Below are 21,596 nucleotides of genomic sequence, written 5' to 3'. Positions count from 1 at the left end.
AACAATTTATTTATTAGTGATTATCCCTTTTCCACCTTTCAAACTTATACGTCTCCTAACAAAATATCAAACGCAAATTGCCAAAACTTGTTCGTCACCGCTTCCTACAATCATCTTCACCATCGTGTTAATCGTCCATCAGATAAATATATAGAGCAGAAAAGAAATATAAATTGAAACTAACATTCATAATCTCACGCTTTTTACATTCATATTTACAAACACCATGCAGTTCTACTTTCTTGTGGGTTAGGCCGTGTTCGTTTGGCTCCACAACTCCACAAGAATATCAAAGGACTAAAACAAAACAAAATTAAAAAGGAACAAAAGCTGAATTATTAAAAGCAAAGACAATCTTTTTGTACTGCTAGTGCTTGCTTGTATCATCTTTATATTCATGCTCATATACCATCATCATCATTACGCTCTAAAACATCCAACAAGATGGTTATGGCTATTACGATGATGATTACCATGATAATTAACCGATATATCTCTATGGATCTTGTCTTGAACATAACGGAAAACCTCCACGTGGCAAGGGATTGTGATGGTACCTTTCTGCTCGAATCCATACTCTTCTTCTGCTTCCTTTAGGAGTTGCATGAACAATGGATGGTTAAAATATAAAACAGGGACAACAAATCTTCGTTTCTCCTCTTCTCTTGATCCCACTTTGATTGCTAAACAACCCTTTGGAACATCTTTGACCCCTTGTTTGATGTTGTTCTTAAAACGATTTGAGTGGAAGCTCTTGAGATTTTTCCCTCGGGAACCCATAATTTCAAAACGACGAAGAGAAAAGAAAACTGAGGAAAAAAATGTTTAAACTTCACGATATTTAGCTTGGAAAACGGTTTGAGAGAGGCCAAGGGTTTTCAAGTGGAAGGGGAGAGAGTTATGACACTTAATAAAGTTGCCCGTTTTTTTTTGAGGAGATAACAAAAATTGGATTTAATGAGTAATGAGCTTTGCTGACTGAGATAAAACAATAAAAGGTTCAAAAGTGAGACTTTTTGTAGAGGGAAACATATATATATATATATATATATATATATATATACTAGGGTCGGGCCGCGCTTCGCGCGGCGAGTGAATTCATTAAGTATTTGACATGATTTTTTGTTTCAAAAATGCAATTATATATTTTGTATAGGAGATTATTTATGTGAAATCGCTTTATAAAGAATTTTTCAGTCAATTGAACCTCAAAAACGTTGTAGTTAAGTAAACTGCATGTCTTATGTCTCTTATAAATATGTATCATTTTATTCTCTCGTTATAAATCACTACAAAATCGCAAAAGAATAATTGTTAAACAAAACTAATCATATTTTGATCATATAAAAGAATCAAAGTAAAATATTTATTTAAAACACACAAATACTACACTTTATCGTTTTACTATTTACTTAATGTGTAAAATAATTTTGATGTGAAATTTATTTGAAAAATACTTATAATGGATCCACATTTGTTTATGTTCCATGATATATAATTAATTATAAGATTAACATCTTTAAGTATATTATTTTGAAAAAAAAAAACAAATTAGTCACACTACTGTTATTGTCATTATTGCTAGAAATTGTGTAAATTTTGATTATTTATAATGCAAATCACATTTTCATGGCCTCTCCTTCGATCTTATTTTGTTTGACCTCTATGTGTAATTTTAGATATTCGCAAATGCGTTAAAGCATCCATCCACCAAAATAAATTATTAGAGTAGATAAGTGCAAAACATCCTTCTTTGCTGCTGCTTCTCCTTCGTAAGAGTTTTGGGGTTAAGTGGTTATTTTTAGTTTTTTGTAGTACTTATTCAAGTTTAAATCATATTTTGAGCAAAGAGAAACTATTTACTAATAGCAAATTACATCACATGCAAGACTTTTAAAGTTGTATAAGTGAGATAGAGATTTAAATTTGTTTGTTTATTAGTAATAATTTTGAAAGATTCGTTTTACAAATATTTTCAAATGCTTGTGAAGAGAAGAAAGTACTCAGTTTATTGTGTTTTTTCTCTCTCCATCTTTGTTTTACTTCGTTTGAGAGTCATTCTCTGCTTATAAGCAGGCCCGTCTCTTGGCGTGTGCCAGAGGAACATTTGCACAGGGTCCAAAATATTTTTACAAAATTTTTGCTAGTGTTTAGGGCTTTTTTTTTGAAATATTTAGGGCCCTTTTTTACAAAATCTTTTTACTTTTTGCTGTAAAAAAAGACTTTGCACAGGGCCCACAGTGAGTATGAGAAGGCCTGCTTATAAGACTCCAAATCAATACCAATGAGACGTTTTTCAAATTTTAGGAAAGTGTTAACTGGTTCTTGAGAAATGGGTTTGCGTCTAAATGGTAAATCAATTATAAAATTCAAATGGAGCCTTCAGATGAATTTGTGCTTCTTTGTTGCAATTCTTAATATTCCTTCTTTATCTCATTGGATAGTTGTTCTTGGGTGTCCTCAAAGGAACAATAGTAATTTCTTCTCTTAATTATAGATTGTTTTTGTCTGTCTGAATTAGATCAGTTAGTTAAATCTGCTGAGCAAACTTTAGATATTCTTAATCAATGTAGTGAGCCATTTAACTTGTAGTTTTAGGCACTGAGTTGTTTCTATGATTTTGTATTTGACTCTTTTTGATCAAAATCATATGAAATATTTTATTAGTGTTTTAAAATTTGGACTATTTTGCTTTATATTTTTTGTGTGTGTTAGAATCTGTTTTAAGGCTGATATGTTTTTGTGTTACCCATTGAACAGACTAAGACCACGAAGAATATCATCTTGAGACTTCAGTACCAAAACTGCAAGCACTTTTCTCAACACTCGATCAAGGTAAAAGGAACTATCCACTTCCTGTGTATTCATGAGTACTGCATGTTATTATTGTCGCAGTGGTCACATGAAGCTCCATTTATTTCTTCTTTTAACGGAAATCTATAGATGATAGAGATACACATGAAGTCTCAAACGTGTCCTTTGAAACAATTTGGAACCATATGTGTTTCATAGTTCATAAATCTAAACCCATAGACCACATGTATATTAAAAACATCCCTTTGAGCCAGGTGAGGAGGTGACATTGTAAAAAGCTTGAGCCTTGGGCTCATCACTGTTCAAGCGATGCAAGAAGAAAACCCAGGGAAACAGAGCACTAAATCAAGAATGAGACAACATGTCTGGCCAAGAGTCGTAGGAATCAAATGTATGTCAAACTGCAAGACATCAGAAAAGCAGAACCCTGAGGTGTCACTTCCATTCACATACTGAAACGTGTAAGCGCAGAGGTTGTTGTGAATTAGAGGAACACCCAGCTGCATCTTTGGTCAGAACATGAGATTGGTGTCATTGTTGCTGAGCTCTTTGGATCAAAGTAAGTCAACTGAACCTGCAAACAGAGCATCACATTAATCTCAAATCAGAGATTTAAAAATAAAAAAAAGACATGAAAGTCACAAAAATATCATCTCATGTGTTTTGAGGGCAGCCATTGCAAGAAGCACAAACAACCCACAAAACATCACTTCATGTGTTTTCTTTAGTTTGAATGGTTGGTTATATGTATTGTTTACTTCATTATTTCTCGCCAATTTGTTTTGTTTGTGTACATTGTATATTATCTTTCTCATAATGTTATAGATGTATCTATTATTTTTTATTTAAACAGTGAAATTGTTTTGTTTTGTTTGATTTATGTATAATAACCAAATATCATATTCTGTGTTATGTTGTTGTTATCGGTTGATATTTTGACACTCAGCTAAATATAAAAAAAATATTAACTTTAATTTCTTTTGTTATAATCAAATGTTTATATTGACAAAAAATTAAATAAGATAAAAATCTTCAATTTTTTAAAAGTTGAAATTATAAATTTACTTTCAATTAAACATTAAATTTTACTATTTTATTTTGTCATTTTTATTAGAGTTCATAAAATTTGTCTCACTATTAAAATGGTTCATTCACATGTAATTGGTTGACAATTTTTTCTCAAAAGTTTGTTACACTTCTGATGATTTACCCACTGATGGCTTAAACTTTTTCCTTTCAAAAATACCTGTAAAACTGCGTAGAAAGAATTATTACATTCAAAACTATATTCCTCATGTATTTTCAATGCTAGCTGTAGCTACCAAATATCACGTTCTTATGATCCAAAACTTAATCAAGAATAATAATAGAAACTTTGCATCACCATGAACATCTAATTATTAAACCCGTAAACTATTCACATCAAATCTCATTAAACCCGTAAGCTTCGAGTAAGCTTGGATACTCTGTTTCCACAGCTAAAAGCCATAGCACTCCTATTCCCCTTGGTTTACCATGTTCTTGGTCTTGTAGAGAACCATACCAGGAAAACGTCAGAGGCACAGACATTGATTAGCTTTGTTATTGACCCATCCAATGCAACAAAAATGGCTGCATCAGTATTGTCTGTAACCGCCATTTGCACCAGGTATCTGGAACAAAAAATAGGTGTTATCCACTTACTGATTTCACAACACATCGTCTGATGTGTAAAACAAAAACTGGAAAATCTTGTGCAAGGACAGCCCCAATATCTCTAACCGTTCTCTAAATGGTACAGTTGCATCGATAAAAAGCCTCTAACTTTCTCAAGCTCATCATCTATCAATCTACAATTTTTTTTTAAAAACAAAAAGTGTGAGCTCAGTTACCTTAATGCTTTCTTCAAAATGAGGTCAAAACTCTTTTACATAATTATCCGAAACTTTATAGTATATAACAGAGTTCATTCCTTCTCCATCAGTTTCACATTGAGATATGCAGCTGGATTGAGGTATTTTTGGGAGAGTTTATATTGTTGAGAACAGAGACAATGAAGACCAACCTGATGCCACCGGACAGCATCTTCAGGATCCTCAGTTACTGCCTACGGTGAATAGGGAGAGAGAGTAATGAAATCAAAACGTTATTATTCATTATCTATGTGTGCATGTTCCTGTGAGGCTGTGACCAAACCATAAAAAGTAACAGTGTCTTATGCTAAACACAGAAACGGCATACCTGCTTTAAGCTGTACATAGCTCGTTCTTCCATCTCTGTTAATTCATTTTGGTTAGCAACAAAATCTTGGACACATTTTGCTGAAAGCTCCAAATCTCCGCTGCAAAACTTGAATTAGTCGCCTGCAATACGGCAAAGAACAAAAATCAACAAACGAAACCAAATACCATCTCCCAAACAGATAAACTCATTCTTTTCAAAATTGATGACTATGAGTTTCTCACCGTAATCTGTCTGGCATCAACCACACTAATCAGACAGGTGATCTAAACAGACCCGAATCACAACTCGGACCGTTTCAGATATGAAGAGAGGATGTGCTAAAGATGAGGAAAACTCACATATTTATATTGATTACACACCGCCTTTCTGTAGATCTAAATGACACATTGAATGGGGTTAAACATGGAGTTAAACCTCCCCCCCCCCGACCGTTTCAGATGGTGAGAAGAATCCCAGACGTCACGGCATCACCATCGCATGAAGAGGATAGACGACCTTCGATTATTCGATCAAACAGAATTAGGGTTGGAGAAGGGGTCTCCATCTACCCGGGCCGGACACAACGTCAAAAGAAACAGCCCAGCTCATCACGAATTGGATTAAATGAAATGCCGAGTTTAACTCTCTTGTGACACGTGTCAGCGCGAGGTTGTTCGACTTTCTGACGTGTCCTAAGCAGGAGAGAGGCAAACATGATTTTATATATATAGATATATATATATATATATATATTTATTTATGTTATTCCTAAATAATTTAATGAGAATTTTAGTTTTCCGTTTGTTAGGAACAATTTATTAATTGACAAAAAATCATTATGTTATACACGATTTAAAATGCTATTATATTATTTATTATATATTAATTAAAAAGTATTACAATATTTTTTAGCCACGTGTTATCACTAGTTAGATTCTTAGAATTCTTAGAGAAATAGTTGGTCCATCTAAATATATAATAACTTTTTTATTAAACAAACCATAAATTTATTATTATTTTTAATTACTTTCCTAAATAAAAATTATGGAATTGCCTAATGTAGCTAAAATATATATGACAATTAATGATGTAGAATTAGAATAGTAATGGTTTTGATAAAAAAATTAATGTATCTTCTATCATATTTTTTTAAATTTAAACTATTAAAATAAATTAAACAATCAAATTAACCATATAATAAAAAATTAAAATTTTATGTGTATGTTATATTTTTATTTTTATTTAAAATGACTGTAAATTATTAAAACTGTTAAAAGTGTCACACTCATATATTGTGATCTATGGTTTAAATTTTTTGTTATGACAAGATACAAATTATTACAAAATCATATAAGTAGAAAGTTTCATTTAATAAATTTTAAGATTAAAAGATATATATATATATATATATATATATATATATATATAATTTTAAATTAAACTATATACCATATAAAATATATAAATATTTTAATTTTGAAATTTACTTTGAACAATTTTTTTAATAAAAGTTTGAACAAATATTGACAACTTATTTTAAAAAAATATATATAAATACAAAAACTATTAATCCCACAGTAAAACTTTTGTTTATCAGTAATTTAATATTTTTGCTATAAAATATACAAATGATAAAAAAATATATAAGTAGAAAATATCATTTAATAGATACTAATGTTAAAAATATACTATACATATGTTAACATCATTTAAATTTAATTATATATCATATCAAACAGAAGAAAATATTGTTTGGACTAATAAAATTTATTTATATATTTGTACCAATTTAATTATGTACGTAATTATTATTGACTTTTTAATTATTTAACATATATTTATTATTTTATAATATGTAAAAAATATAATATATAAGATAATTTATATATAAAATATTTATTCCGTACAAAGCTGATCTTGACTTAACCTTGTTTTCGTTTTATAATGCATGCTATCCATATATCATAAAATTACTTAACTTGGGTTTTTTGGTGCAAATGTTAAAAGAAACGAAAGATGAAAGAAAATTGCTAGTAGAATTGGGCCTTTTCCTTCACTACAAGAGTCCAAATATAAAGTTCCAGTTTATAACATCCATAAAATCTTAAACCAGATTTGTCTTTATAAGAAAACGGAACACTAAGAATCTATATATATACAGTATACATATCAAAAACTTCAGCAGTTCAGCACCAAATTAATCAGAAATTATTTTCCGTACAGAAACAAAAAAATTGTTGGCAACAGTTCAGTATATATCGAGGATGTCTGGATTTATTTCCCAAAAGTATTAAAAGTTTGCATAATAATGCGTCACAGATATTCAGTAATCAAAAGTTTAGTTGGGTAAAGATAAATACTTACAATTCACCATGGTGTAAAAAAGAACATAAAAGTAAAGACACAATGGAACACCGATTTAAATTTGATATCAAATCCTAGATGCAGCTAGAAAGACAGACACTGAAACCGTAGTTATAAAAAATAAGGTCAAAGTCTTCGTTCATAAAGCACATAGTAACTTGTAAAATGTAAACAAATTCAAAAAGACAAAATGTAAAAGACAGTGATTTGTGTAGTCAATAGTGAAAAGATAAACTTTTGGAAAACAAAAATCAATTCTACTTCTTACTCTGTAATCTTTTAGACGTATTCTTTTAGATTGGTGTTTATTTCGAACATTTATCTGTTTATTTTAAGTATCTCACTTACTCCTGCTCTGATCCAGCGAATGTCAAAAATAAAAACATTCCTTCGTTCCACACTTTATGCCTTTCGCTTGTAAGTTTCACCTCTTTCACAGATGTTATGAAAACCAAGTAGTGTTTCACTTTCACTTTCACACTATATCTAAACCAAACGTGCATCAAAAGACAACTTTCTTAACGTAAATGTTGATTATATTGATTGACGGTAATTGGTTTATACCTCAATGTGTTGACTACGATTATTTATCATTTGTAGCAAAAACTATAGTACTACACTACTACTTTACTAGTACTACTATAAATCTACTCTCTTTTAAGTCTATTAAAGTCAACAAAAGTTAACTAATACTACAAGTTTAGTGTAATAATAGGTGATGTAATAACGATTAGGCGAAGCTAGTAACAACTGAAAAAGACTAGCAAGTTCAACTTATAGAAAGAAAAGAATAACATTTAAAACAGCTGTTAAAAATGACATTCGCAATATTGCGGCATTAGAAATATTCAAAATGAGAAGAACCCGATCGAGTTCCTTGATCCTCCATATGCTTGAAGTACTGCAGAAGGAAAAGTATAAGAGCGTGAGTAGAAATAATGTATACTACTTATTTATATTAATAGTTGGAATGACGAAACCCTAGTCTAGTAGATGGGTATATATACAGTCGTAGTAGTTTGAAAGATTCAGATCGACCTTCAGATCTAGTATATCTGGTTTAGTTTCTTGTAAACAGATGGATCTGAAACTGAAACCGAATCCTCATCATTGATTATGACCATCAATAGATCTACTCTTTAAATGCTAGCTATAATTCGTACTGACATCATCATACAATAAACAAACAAAAAACATATCATTACAAAATCATAGCTAGAACAAATAAACGAGAAAAAGTTAGTAATGATGATAGACTTTTCTGTTTCTCACATGAGTCAGTTTCCTTCATCATTACACCAATCTATTAAAGAAGAAACAAACAAACACAATTGAAACCCAGATGCAGTGCCAGAAACTACCACATAAATTAATTATACAAAAAATTTAAGATCAAAATTTTCACATTGAAATAGATTCGGAACGGAACCATAACTCCGAAAATGACAAAGAAAGGAAAAAAAAGGAAGAGACTTCTTGGTTAATTAGGATTGAGAGGAAGTAATAATTGGGGGGAATGAAGCCTGGTCCGAAGACACTAAAACCCTAATCAATCATCAGATCAAGTAGATTTTATAAAACGTGATTGAGTTAGAATAAGAGTCCTCGAGCCAGACAACAGTCCCCTCAAAAGATAAATCCCTCTATAAATCCTTCTCGTCTTTATAACCAGACTTTTTCTATTAGGGTTTTACAAGAAATTTTCTATTTCTGTCTTTGTTCGTCCCCTCCCAACACCCATCAGATCCGGCTGGGATCAAGGAAGAGAGAGAGAAAGAGATGAATGTTGAGATGATGATGACGAGAATGATAAGAAGGATAAATAAATAAGAGGTTTTTATGAAGAGAAGGACTCATGAGGGGAAGTAGCGGAGAGAGAACATACAAGACAAAATAAACATGGGTTCTGGCTGGATGTGTCCTACAGCTATTTATGTGTGTGTGTATATATATATATTTCTTTTTCTTACTTGGTCAACAGTGTAAAACAATTATTTCAAGTTTCAAGATTTCAACGTAAACGTTTGGATTTACTTTTTGAGACATGTCAATGGATTTCCCATTTTACCATGTTATTTTACCGGTTAAAGCAAAAACGTAGTCGATAGACTCCAAACCCCTCCCCATTTTCTTTAAATATGTATATGTGAGATTTTTCTTTTTCTTTTTTCAGAATTTAGCGTTTGCAACTTTTGACCAAGTTAGAGGGGGAAAACAAGGAAGATGATGATAATCAGTGACCGTAAATGGATACATATTAAGAGACTATCAAACCATAAGATGACAATATAATAATAATATTTGTAGCAAGATGGTATATGAAAAATGGAAGGGGAATCAAAAAGAGAAAGGAGGGTTGTCTATAAAAGTTAGTCAGAGGAGTAGTTGGGTTATTGATCTGCCCAATCTTAGCGTTCTTCATTTACTGCCTCCAACTTTTTTCTCATTTTATTTCTGCTCTCTAATTCTTTTTTTTTTCTGAATTTAGATTGTAGTAGTATACTTTCCTATTTCAATCAATTTCTACTCAACATTTTTTTAAAAACCTCTATAGTACACTCAAATTATACGAAATGCAAAAAATTCATTGTAAGTAATTGACATGCCATATAAAAAGAGAAACTATTATAGATTTGAAGTTCTTAGTTCAAAAAAAAAAACAACGGTCACATACATAGTGTTGAATACAAGACATCACATATATCTAACATTCCCTCAGTTTTTCTTTAAGATATATATTTAAGAAAAAAATATTTGTTAAAATTTATATTTTATGTTTTCAGTGCATTTTCTATTAGGCAATAATGAGGATTTTTAAGTTTGTAGAAAATAATTGTATTTAATAAATTCCTTTTGTTCAAATATATATAAAATAAATTATAAAATGATGCAGTTATAATTAAAATTTAATATTTTCTTTATTTTTTGTCATCATTTAATATTTTCTTTAATACATGTGAAAACTGCAAAATATTTATTTAAAATAAATAATAATTTTTAAGTCGTGCAAAATGACCAGTCACAGAATTTAACATGCATTAAAAATGCAAATACATGAAGAATAAATGAGTTTAAATATAATTGGACACTAGCTGTTTTTTTTTAACTCCATCTGGACTAGATATTTGATTGTTTAATATTTGTTTATATTTCTAAAAATGTGTGTTTAAATGTTTTTACACATGTTAAAATATATTAAATTTTAATGATAAATATATTATTTTCTGTGTTTACCAATTTCCAGTAACTGTACGCCAATAGTATTTTAACAAATACAATTATGTTTAAGTTTGATTTTAATTATTAACTAATAAAAATACCTAAAACATAAAATGTTTTCTTTGACACAATATTTTTTTTAATGTATTTAGCTTTTAAAATTAGAAAAATAGCAAACAATGTCATGTAGAGAAACGTCAATTTGGACCTATGGCGGTCACACGATTTTTTTCTTGGTTTTGGCCAGAGTGTACCTTTAGTATTTTTCTTTTATTTTATTTTTGTCAACCATATTTTTCTTTTATTCTAATATTTTATATTTATTATCACCGCGTCTTTTTCATTTGTGTTTTATGGCGATGTTGATTATTGACAGGATTAGTTATACTTTGTAAAACTACAGGCAAAAGAAAAGTGAAACACAGTTTCAAAAAAAAAAAAAAAAAAAAGTGAAACATCTAATCTGATAATTTAAGGTTCTGTTTTTATCTACTATTAACAAGTCATATTACGATCAGTTAAATAATTAGTTAATATGACATATTTAATTTTTTATTATTATAACAAAATCTGTTGAAAAAGAATCTACAATATTTTATTTAAAAGTTTAGATATTTTATAAAATAACATGTCGTAATTAATAATATAATAGTTATAAATCAATGTTAACTAAAATTTATTATAAAAAAAAAGAAAATAAAAATTATATACTATTTTTATAAATTCATTAATTATATTTTGTATAATATAAAAAATAGAATTTTAATATGAATTAAATATGCAAAATTGTATTAAATAGGTAAATTAACAAACATCATTTTTTAAATTGTTTCATTTAAATAAATTATCACTCATCATTAAAATAAACTAAAATTCGTAAATTATGTAAAAATTTTATACAAAAATAAATTTATTAACATAGGTTAAACTTTTATATCTACAATTATATATTATCTTTTTATTTATTTTTAAACTCTCAACAATATATTATTTAAAGTTTTTATATACAAAAAATATAATAGTATATACTAACCTTTAGTTCATAACTATTTTAAAATATGTTATTAGAAAACAATGAAATTTAGTAATTCATTTTGAATATTAATGAAAAATCAAATTCAGTTAAATATTATTTTTTTAATTATATAAAAATCCAAAATATATTGAGAAAATTTTAGAAAATATTACCAAAAATTGAAAAATTGTTTATTAAACAATGTATTAATGTAGTTAAAAAATCAAAATTCAGGTAATCTTCCAAACTCAAAAATAGTAGTGTAATTTTTAAAGTTTTCTTGATAAATTATAAAATTTTTTTAAAAAATATCCAAAATCAAAATGATAGTGTTTCAAATTTTACAAAAGATAAAATCATATATAATAAATAATAAATTTTTGAAATTCACCAGGAAAGACAAACTATATATGTTTTAAAAATTAAAGCGATCTAATATTTTGAAATCTTTATAAAAAATACAAAAGAAAAGTTAATAACATAACATTCAGAAATGTTTTATTTCAATAAAATTTACTAAAATAATATGATAAAATGCTACTATATATAAAATTTATTCAAATATTAGGGCTATATTATTTCAACAAAACAGTGTTTTTACTTACAAATTCCGTAAAATACTAGAATAATATATATTAAAGTATATTTTTAAGCACAACATGTAAATATAAATTATCTCGGACATATTTCTTTTCTATAATATAAATAAAATTTAAAAATAGATTTTAACAAAATATATAAATTAAAGAAAAAAACATATTTTGAAGAAGATTATCTATTTGATTATTTCATATTGTTATTTTATTGTATCTAACTCAAATTATTTTAGTAAATAATAAAAATTAATAACAAAGTAAAAATGTATTAAATAAATCACTATATTAATAATACCGAAAAGGAAATATAAATAATAATATTGCAAAAATATACAATATATAATACTAAAATATAAATTATGTATTTAAAACATTTATAATAATATCAAATAAATTTATAAAATTAAAAAAAATATCTGCGAGGAAATGCGGATAAAAAATTAATTTAATTTTTTAATTAAATAATTTAAGATGGTAGACGTATAGTCAATAAAGAACGAATCCAGCACAAAACCCCACTTATTAAATTAAATCTGCCAGTCCATATCATGAAAAAGTTAACAACAGTTAGAAAATCTCCTTCAAATTTTAAACCCTCTTCCCTGTGTGATAATTGTAATTATTCTCGAAAATGGGAACGAGAAAAAGGTGCTTTTCGAAGAACTCCGTTTTGCGAGACCAAAAAGTCTTTCCTTTTGTGTGTGTCAACCAATACATGTGTTTTATGACTTTATCTGTGTACAAATATAATCCATTAAACAAAAACCAATTAAATATTACGATCATTCAGCCAGCTGTAATATTGGAGATTTAAATATGAACTAGATTTTGATCTGCGCTTGAAAAGCGCGGGTTTGTTTTTGTAATTAAATATATTTTAAACAAATTTTTATATAAGATAATGTATAAGTTTGAGCACATTATCCAAAAACACGGACCAATCCGTACTAAACTGAAAAACTAAAATTGAACTGAATTGCATAAATAATAGAGCAAACCATATATCTATGACTGAAAAATTGAAACCAAACCGAGAACCAAATGAGTATCTGAATTTTCAAATAAAAATTATATATTTAAAAATATTAATTACATTCAATTTTAAAAACTAAATATCTTAAAAATACTATTTATAAACCGGATAACTCGAAAACTTGAATTACCCGAATATTTTTATTTGGTTGATAAATAATTTAGTTAACCAAAAGTATAAATTATGTATATAATTATTTATTTAAAATATATATATAACTATGTTTAATATAACACATAGTATCAAAACTATTTTCAAAATAATATTATGTTTTAAAATAAGTAGATTTTGTTCTAAAACACAATTCTATTGCTAACCTATTTTAAAGTATCAATATAGTGTTAATAAATAACAATGTGTTTTCAAAATTTTTAGAAGTTATCACTAACCGATTTATAATTGGTTAGACTAAATATTTAACGGAACCAAAGATAAATAGCCATTTTCTGAAAATATAAGAGATGGAAAGATTAAACCGGTTTTATGTAGACCATAATCATATATATGGATTTGTATAGGAACTGGTTTGGTATTAAATGGTACAACCAATTTGGAATATTAAGTTGTGACAAACATCGTTTAGTTTGTGAATGATAATGCTGAAGTGTTCATATATATAACATGGTTAATGAAATCAGTTTAGTTAATAAGATTGGTATAAAATAATGGTTGATCTCTGTAAAAGATGTAATTTTTTTACAATAGATATTGTATTATGTTTATAGTCTCCGAAAGTATTTACTATTAAATAAATCATAAGTAACCATATATACAAATATAGAGTGGACATTATTTAATAATAACACAAAATAATTATGATGGAATAATATGTATATAGTAAATGTATATATAGAGAATTAGGTTAGTATCATTTTTTATGACTAATTTGTCTTTAATGAAGAATAATGAAGTTAGTAGTATGAGAAATAATAGGAATTCTAGTTAAATGAAATGGTCCAACTATGACTTGTTTTAAGTAGATTTTTTAGGAGTCCTTCCCTTTTAATAGTATTGATTTTATATATGTAGAAGATTCGAAATTTGAACATGCCCAGCCAATATGTGTTATATGTTGTGGTTATCTTCGATTTAAAATTACATGGGAGATTATGGCATATATGGAAAGGAAAAATGACCGGTTTCGATCCGAACAATTTCAGTCGTGTCAAATACGATCTGAACAAATGATCAGTACTAAATACGATTTCAACTCAATTATAATTCAAAAATATTAACTAAACTTTTTAAAATGTGCTAAAATTTACATTGACCATAACATAAATTAAGTAACAGTTTAAAAAATAAAGCAACATCGTTGTGGTTAAATCTTTTTTTTTAAATATGCTTATCCTGTAATTCGAACATGTGCATTGATACACTTTAAAAAAGACACTCTAATCACTAGACTAAAGTAAATGTTTGATATATAACTACAAATTTGAAACTATATATGCTATTATACTTTTTCATCTATCTGAAAAGTAAGGAAGGAGGCAAGCAAATGAAGGGAGGCATTAGGGGTCAACTACACGAAGGAAAGCTCTGTAGGAAAGGACCAGGTCGGGATAGGCTGGGAGTCGAATAGCCAGGCACGCCTTTTTTCGATGTTTGTTCAACTACTCTTTTACCCGCAAATACAATATAAGCATAGGGTCCAATTAAAACTTTGGTTATAATTGTTTCTAATTTGTAGAAATACATTAATATGTTTTTTTTAATTATCATATCTTTAATAAACTTATATTATACTAAATTATAAATAAATATATTAAATGATACAAAATTAAATATACTTAAAATTTTGAAACTATTTATAAAATTTTCTTATATAAATTACTGCAATTTTAAAAATTTGAATGGCAATTTTTTTATTTTTAAAAATTAATATAATATATTTGTGATATTTTTTTCTAAATGTTGGTTGTGTTAAAAGGACTTTTACCTTTCTTTCACTGAAATATTTTATTTCAAATTATTAGACACATTAAAAAGAACTAAAATATATAAATTTCATCAAAAAAATAAAATATATAAAAACATAAAATATGTAGTACAATATTTTAATTTGATAAATAAAAAAATACCATTCCAGTTTAAAAAAAATTAAATAATTTATATAATAAAATTTTATAAATAGTTTCAAAATTTTAACTATATTTAATTTTGTATAACTTCAAATATTTTTTTATTTATATTTTAGTATAATATAAGTATATTAAACATATGGTAATTAAAAAACATGTTAATGTATTTATTGAAATCAGAAACAATTATCACCAAAGTTTTAATTGGAGAAGATGAAGAAGTATAATAGTATATATATAGTTTCAAAATTTTAATTATATATCAAATATTTATTTTGGTCTAGTGGTTAGAATGTCTATTTTAAAGTGTATCAATGCATGGATTAACTCAAATCCCATAATGAGTATATTTTTTTAAAGATTAAACCAAAACTACGTCGTTTTGTTTTTTAACGGTTAATTAACTTCTGTTACAGTCAATGTAAATTTTGACACGTTTAAAAAAGTTAAAGTAGTATTTTTGAATTATAACTGAATTAAAATAGTATTTATCACTAATCATTTGTTCATGTCATATTTGGCATGACTTAAATTGTTTGGATCCAAAAAAGCCTTTTTAAAAATAATATTTCCTAAATTATGAAACAGAGGAAATAATATTTCCTAAATTTAATGCATGGCAACTTTTTTTGTTTACTAAAATGCAAGGCAACTATTAGTTGATGGCCTTTTTAAAAATAAGTTACTCTCTTCTTTTCTGAATAAGTATCACTATGACATTTTTCACACAAATTAAGAAAGTTGCTGAAACATATATAAGTTGCTATTAATTACACCTCTCTAACCAATACTAGTATTTAAAATAAATAAAATTATTTATAAAATCAATGTAATTTATAACAATTTTCAGCTAAAATTAAGTATAATTTGCATTAGAATTGTAAAGTGATATTTTTTATGTAACAAAAAAAAAATTGTTAAAAATACAGTTATTATGAAACAGATGGAATAAAATTTAACCGTTATTCGTTCGTAACTGAAAAGGAACTATGAGTACATAAAGCTTAAAACAGGTAATATAAATGGCTTTGTTTTCCTTCAGTTCAAATTATCAATGTAGATCCGAGATTAGAGTATTTTCTCTGAAAATGCATGCGTATGCTAGTGTAAACGTGGGTGTTGGGGGTAGACTGTGCGTGAGAATGACAAGTGGAGAAAACGATTCTAAGCTCCAGATTTCGACGTCGTTTGACAGTCTTCGAGAGTTGTGTTGTGTCTTGAAGAGATGAAGTAGGAGAGAAACAAAGAGAAAACGTCAAATCCCACAATATCTTACTCTTACATTCCTTTTTAATTTTCTTACGTAATACTACATCTTTTAAGACTAAGGCATGGCATATACTAGTTTTTTTTTTTGCTTGGGTATAACCTAGTTAGACCTTTGAGTTTACTATACTATACAAACTCTGCATATAAGGTACCTTGGTCATCTCAACTTCGACCAAAGTATTTTTATTCGTGTTGAATTCATGCGGAATTTGCAAGAAAGTCCTTACACGAAAGTAGTATTGAGTATGTTCTTTTGGGGATTACTTAAACGGTTCAGCAATTTGAATCGGTAGCAAAAACATCTTAGTACGTTAATCAATCATTTATTGAACTTCTTACACATGCATGCAAGTGGTCCCCTTTATGAAACACTAGCCTTCTTACAAAACTTTTTTTTTTGGAGAAAACCCTTCTTTCTTCTTTTTTTTTGAACTGAACCCTTCTTTCTTCTTTCAAAAATTGTTGCACTTTTATCATAAATTGTAGCAAAATCATAAGTGTTTGAACCCTTTTCCAGTACTTAATTAGTTCTCACATTCGCATAAATTGCTATATATCTATCCACATCATAAACGATTTTCCAAACATATACTGGAGATTATAGTATTCGACGTCATATAATTATAACACTTGCGCTTCATTAGTAGTGTTTTTTTTTTGTTAAAACTTTCAGTTGAACGTATAATATAATTAGAAATCATTCATCATTTGCAAATCCACAAGTTATGTAAATAAATAATCACAGTTATAGCAAAATTTAACAAAAAATACTACTTTAGTAATTAAGTTGTAGCGTGAGTATATATAGGGGATGGTAGCATTGTAATAAGGGCAAAAGTAAAAGAGTGAGTACAAATTAGCATTTAATGCCTCTTTGTTCGTATTCTCTGTCACCTTGTCTCATTAATTTCCTCTGCTCCTCAGATTCCAAATCATTAAATATTTTGTTGTTTTTCTTTTGCACTTTGTTTCACGTCTTGAGGTCACTGAGAAAAGACTTGGTATAATTTTTTATACTGTAAGAAACATTCAAAGGTCTATGATTAGACGCATGTTGTAACTTTTTTACTGTTTTTTTACCATGTCCTCTAATAATCTCAATCATTCTTTATGTTTTTTTTATCAACTCATTCTTCATGTTTTTCTGGTCTTCTTTTTTATGCATATGCTTACCCTACATTATACTATAAGTTACAATTTATAATCATATCTATATTTACTACATTAACAATTATATAAGCTTAAACTGTGAATTGATAATCGGTTACCCAATAAAGTTCAATATTTTTCTACTAGCGAATGGTAGCTTGTTTTGCCCAAAAAAAGAAAAAAAAAGCGAATGGTAGCTTGTATCATTTCCCCAATGAGCTAATAACTAGTTCAAACGGGCTAAATGGGCATTTATTTCTATATTTGTCGAACGAGCATTAAAATATTAATATGGGCCGAGTCCAAGAAAGAACTAAACTAACTCATATTTATTTTTACTTCAGAACGAACCCAATTTAAAAGATGTGTCATTGACAATCAAAGTATCAAAGCCACGTTTACAAAGAACTTGCAAACGCCTAACACATCCGAACGAACGCCCTAAAAGCAAATTTTCTTTATGCATTATCCAAGCTTGATTAGCAATAGAAATATTTTTCTGTTGTCCACATAATTTAATTAAAAAAATGTTTCAATCGTCCTAATAGAAAGTAAACAACAATTCCTATTTAATAATATATGTTCTTTCTAGTATGTTTTTTTTATCCCAAATATTATTTCAACCATAAAAATCACAATAACCACATTTCCTTCCTAACAACCACCTCCGTAATCAACATGCCAACTCGATCTGATTTTGATAGGGCTAAAAGCATTATAGACCATTTGGGATAAGATCGGCCGTTGTGATATGTACATGTTGCCTATATTTCTTTCCGGTGTGCTTATTAGATGAGGAAAGTCGGGCCTAGCAGAATAACTTAAAGAAATCTGTAACTTAAATAAGTACTCAAAATTGTTGGCCACTAGAGAAGAGTTTCATGTGATGGAGAATTTAATCCTAAAATAAAAGATTTTTAACGTTAAAAAGTACTTCAACTAAGTTTGTTTTGGGTAAAAACTCCTCAAACTATCTCGCAATAATTACTGCGAAGTGGTTCCTTTTGGAATGCAAAGGATACTAATATGGGCTCTTCGCTCTGGCGCAAATTGCTTAAGCTCAGACCAGAGGCATCAAGGTTTATGCGCTGTGAAGTTAGAAGTGGTGATTTGACTTTTTTTCTGGTTTGACAATTAGTTAGACACTGGAAGTATTATCGACATAACATGAGATTTGGGATTGCTACTTGGGCATACCTCGTCAAGCTAGGGTTGCTGAAGTGTGTCCAAATGAGGTATGTGGAATGCGGAGTCGAGGTCGGAGAGTATTTGGTGATGTGTATACCGCTATTGAGAATGCGCAGAAACCAGATACTAAGAAGGGAAGAGATGTTATTTTATGGAGGCACAATGAGGAGGACTACAAGGACCATTTCTCAACAGTGAGAACTTGGGATCAGATTAGAGATCGGGGGCAGAAGTATCTTGGCACATATCGTTTGGTTTACACAAGGAGTACCACGCCATGCTTTCATTGTTTGGTTAATATTTAAGGATAGACTCTCCATAAGAGTCCGTATGCGACAATGGGGGATCACACAAGGTTGTATGTTATGTGGAGAGCCTGAAGAAAGCATGGACAATCTGTTTTTTGCATGTCCCTTCACATTTACTGTCTGGTCTACTCTAACTGCTACTCTGTTGGGCACTACTGCATCTCCGGACTGGACAATTACGGTGACATCTCTGTTACGGCGTAATAGAAACAAGATGAATGCTATCCTTTTGCGAATGGTTTTCCATACAACCATTTACTTCATTTGGAAGGAGCGCAACTCTCGTAGACATTTGGGTCCTTGGGTAACTACATAAGCGCTCACTAGGCAGGTTGATAAAGCAATCCGCAATAGGATCTCTTCGCTGAAGTACACTGGGAATCACAAGTTGGAAGGTTTTTTTCCGAAAATGGGTGGAAGTATATGTTCGACAATAGGAGCTGGAGGTTTTTAAAATGATCCCAACAGAAATTTTACTTTAGAGCTTAGCTTACTCTCTTTTCATTTGTAAATGCTCATTCATTATTTGATTAATAAATATAAAATTTAATTAAAAAAAATTCTCAAACTAAGTATTTAACGAAAAAATCCCCAAATTAATTTTATTTAATGAATTAAATCCTATCAGGTCATAATTACCATGACTACCGGTAAATATTTAGTTTAGAGGTTTCTACATTAAGTAAACATAGTTGAGAGGTCTTACCATTAAAAATAAAAAAAAATAAAAAAATTCAAAATTTTATAATATTATCTAAGAATTAGTATCTTAAATTTTCAAAATTAGCTTTTTTAATTTTTTTTGTTGTTGTAAATATATGAGTTTGATGTGTTTTTAACATCAACATTATATATGTATAAATTAAAAATATAAAAACCCAGAAAATATAATAAAAATTATCTAAAGATTTATTATTACATTTTTTATTAGATAAGATATAATTTTTATTATATTTTCTTGTTTTTTACATTTTTAATCTTTTATTAATTTTATTTCAAGTATATCTTTAAATAATTTTTATTATATTTTCAGGGGTTTTACATTTTTAATTTATACATATAATGTTGATGTTAAAAACACATCAAACTCATATATTTACAAATGATTTAAAAATGCTAATTTTGAAAGTTTAAGTTACTAATTTTTAGATAATATTATAAAATTTTAATTTTTTTTGAGTTTTTAAATTTTTAACGAAAAACTCTTCAATTATTTTTACTTAATACAGAAACTCCTAAACTAAATATTTACCGGTAGTAATGGTAAATATGACTGGTAAATATGAACTGATAGGATTTAATTTATTAGATAAAATTAGATTGAAGATTTTTTCGTTAAATATTTAGTTTGAGAATTTTTATCCAAAACAGTCGAGGTTTTAACGTTAAAAAATCCTAAAATAAACAATGGAGATGGTAGCATTTATAAAATAATGATTTAACTTTTAACGAAAAGATATTTATATTACCTCTAAACAAATAATATTTGTAAAGGTTAGCATCATTGGATATGATTTGTTTTTAGGACGGTGGTGAAATAAATGTCTCTTCCTCGTTGGATTGGCATCTCATCATGGACCCTACTTAAATAAGCTGGATCTTATTAATTCTGATGTATGTGTATAACACCATCTCCAATATATATTTATATACTTTCTCTAAAATACATATTTTTATTATCTAAATATTTTTTCTCTAATAACATAGGGCTACTATAAAAATGACAAAAACGAGAAAACAAACAAGGATCCTCATACTATAGAGGTTGAGATAGTTCTCATTTAGATACTTCGAATCTCTACCTTTCAAATTGATGTTTCATAGATCGATAACTAGTGTCAGTGGCAGCTTCATGCATGGGAGACATGAAGATAACCTTGATCCAGTTCGAGACGGGTTGCTCAGATCTATTAGACATGACTATGAACCTGATGGACTGACCATCATTCGCATCGGAAATTGAGTTGTTCAAGAAACTACATGAGGACTTCGAAAATGTGAACTTGATTCATATTTCTCAGAGTTGGAATGGTCGGGCGGATTCGTTAGTGAGATGATACACTAAAATTGAGTCTTTGTCTATTGTCAAATTAACAATGGTAGTTGTAATATTTTAGATTTAATTCCAGATGACCATTTACACTTCATCTTTATAGGCTCAATATCAAGCTAAAACAATAAATGATTTAAACTAAAAGGAAAGCGTGACAAGCAAGTAACATGATTTGGTTGAGTTTTCAGATTATAAGGGTGCTAACCTAGGGTGGTTTAATGGGGGGGGGGGTGTCAAACAGCTGTGAGCTAAACATTTATTCAAATTCAATTAAAAGAAGAGTCTACAACTCGTAACACGCG

At 28.3% G+C, this 21,596-nt stretch overlaps 1 protein-coding gene across 12 annotated transcripts; it reads right to left on the bottom strand.

The window, feature by feature from the left end:
* Window positions 1–151: 151 nt before the first annotated feature.
* On the bottom strand, window positions 152–11,321 carry LOC103842013 (auxin-responsive protein SAUR32). Of its 12 annotated transcripts, none has more exons than XM_033278848.1 (5): window positions 5,376–11,321; window positions 5,035–5,156; window positions 4,859–4,900; window positions 4,576–4,643; window positions 152–4,466 (listed from the first exon to the last, which is right to left on the bottom strand). In XM_033278848.1, exon 5 carries the CDS (start codon window positions 778–780, stop codon window positions 421–423), a length of 360 nt encoding a protein of 119 aa, XP_033134739.1. In that variant the 5' UTR covers window positions 781–4,466; window positions 4,576–4,643; window positions 4,859–4,900; window positions 5,035–5,156; window positions 5,376–11,321; the 3' UTR covers window positions 152–420. The 12 variants fall into 12 exon arrangements, with proteins under 12 accessions (XP_033134739.1, XP_033134745.1, XP_033134744.1 ...); XM_033278854.1 differs by having other exon boundaries at window positions 152–4,900; window positions 5,376–8,281; window positions 8,419–8,542; window positions 8,653–11,321; XM_033278853.1 differs by having other exon boundaries at window positions 152–4,643; window positions 5,259–11,321.
* Between the last annotated feature and the right edge of the window lie 10,275 nt (window positions 11,322–21,596).

Source organism: Brassica rapa, chromosome A09, assembly GCF_000309985.2.
Source record: "Brassica rapa cultivar Chiifu-401-42 chromosome A09, CAAS_Brap_v3.01, whole genome shotgun sequence".
Lineage (NCBI taxonomy): Eukaryota > Viridiplantae > Streptophyta > Magnoliopsida > Brassicales > Brassicaceae > Brassica > Brassica rapa.
This window is presented reverse-complemented; position numbering and strand designations above follow the sequence as displayed.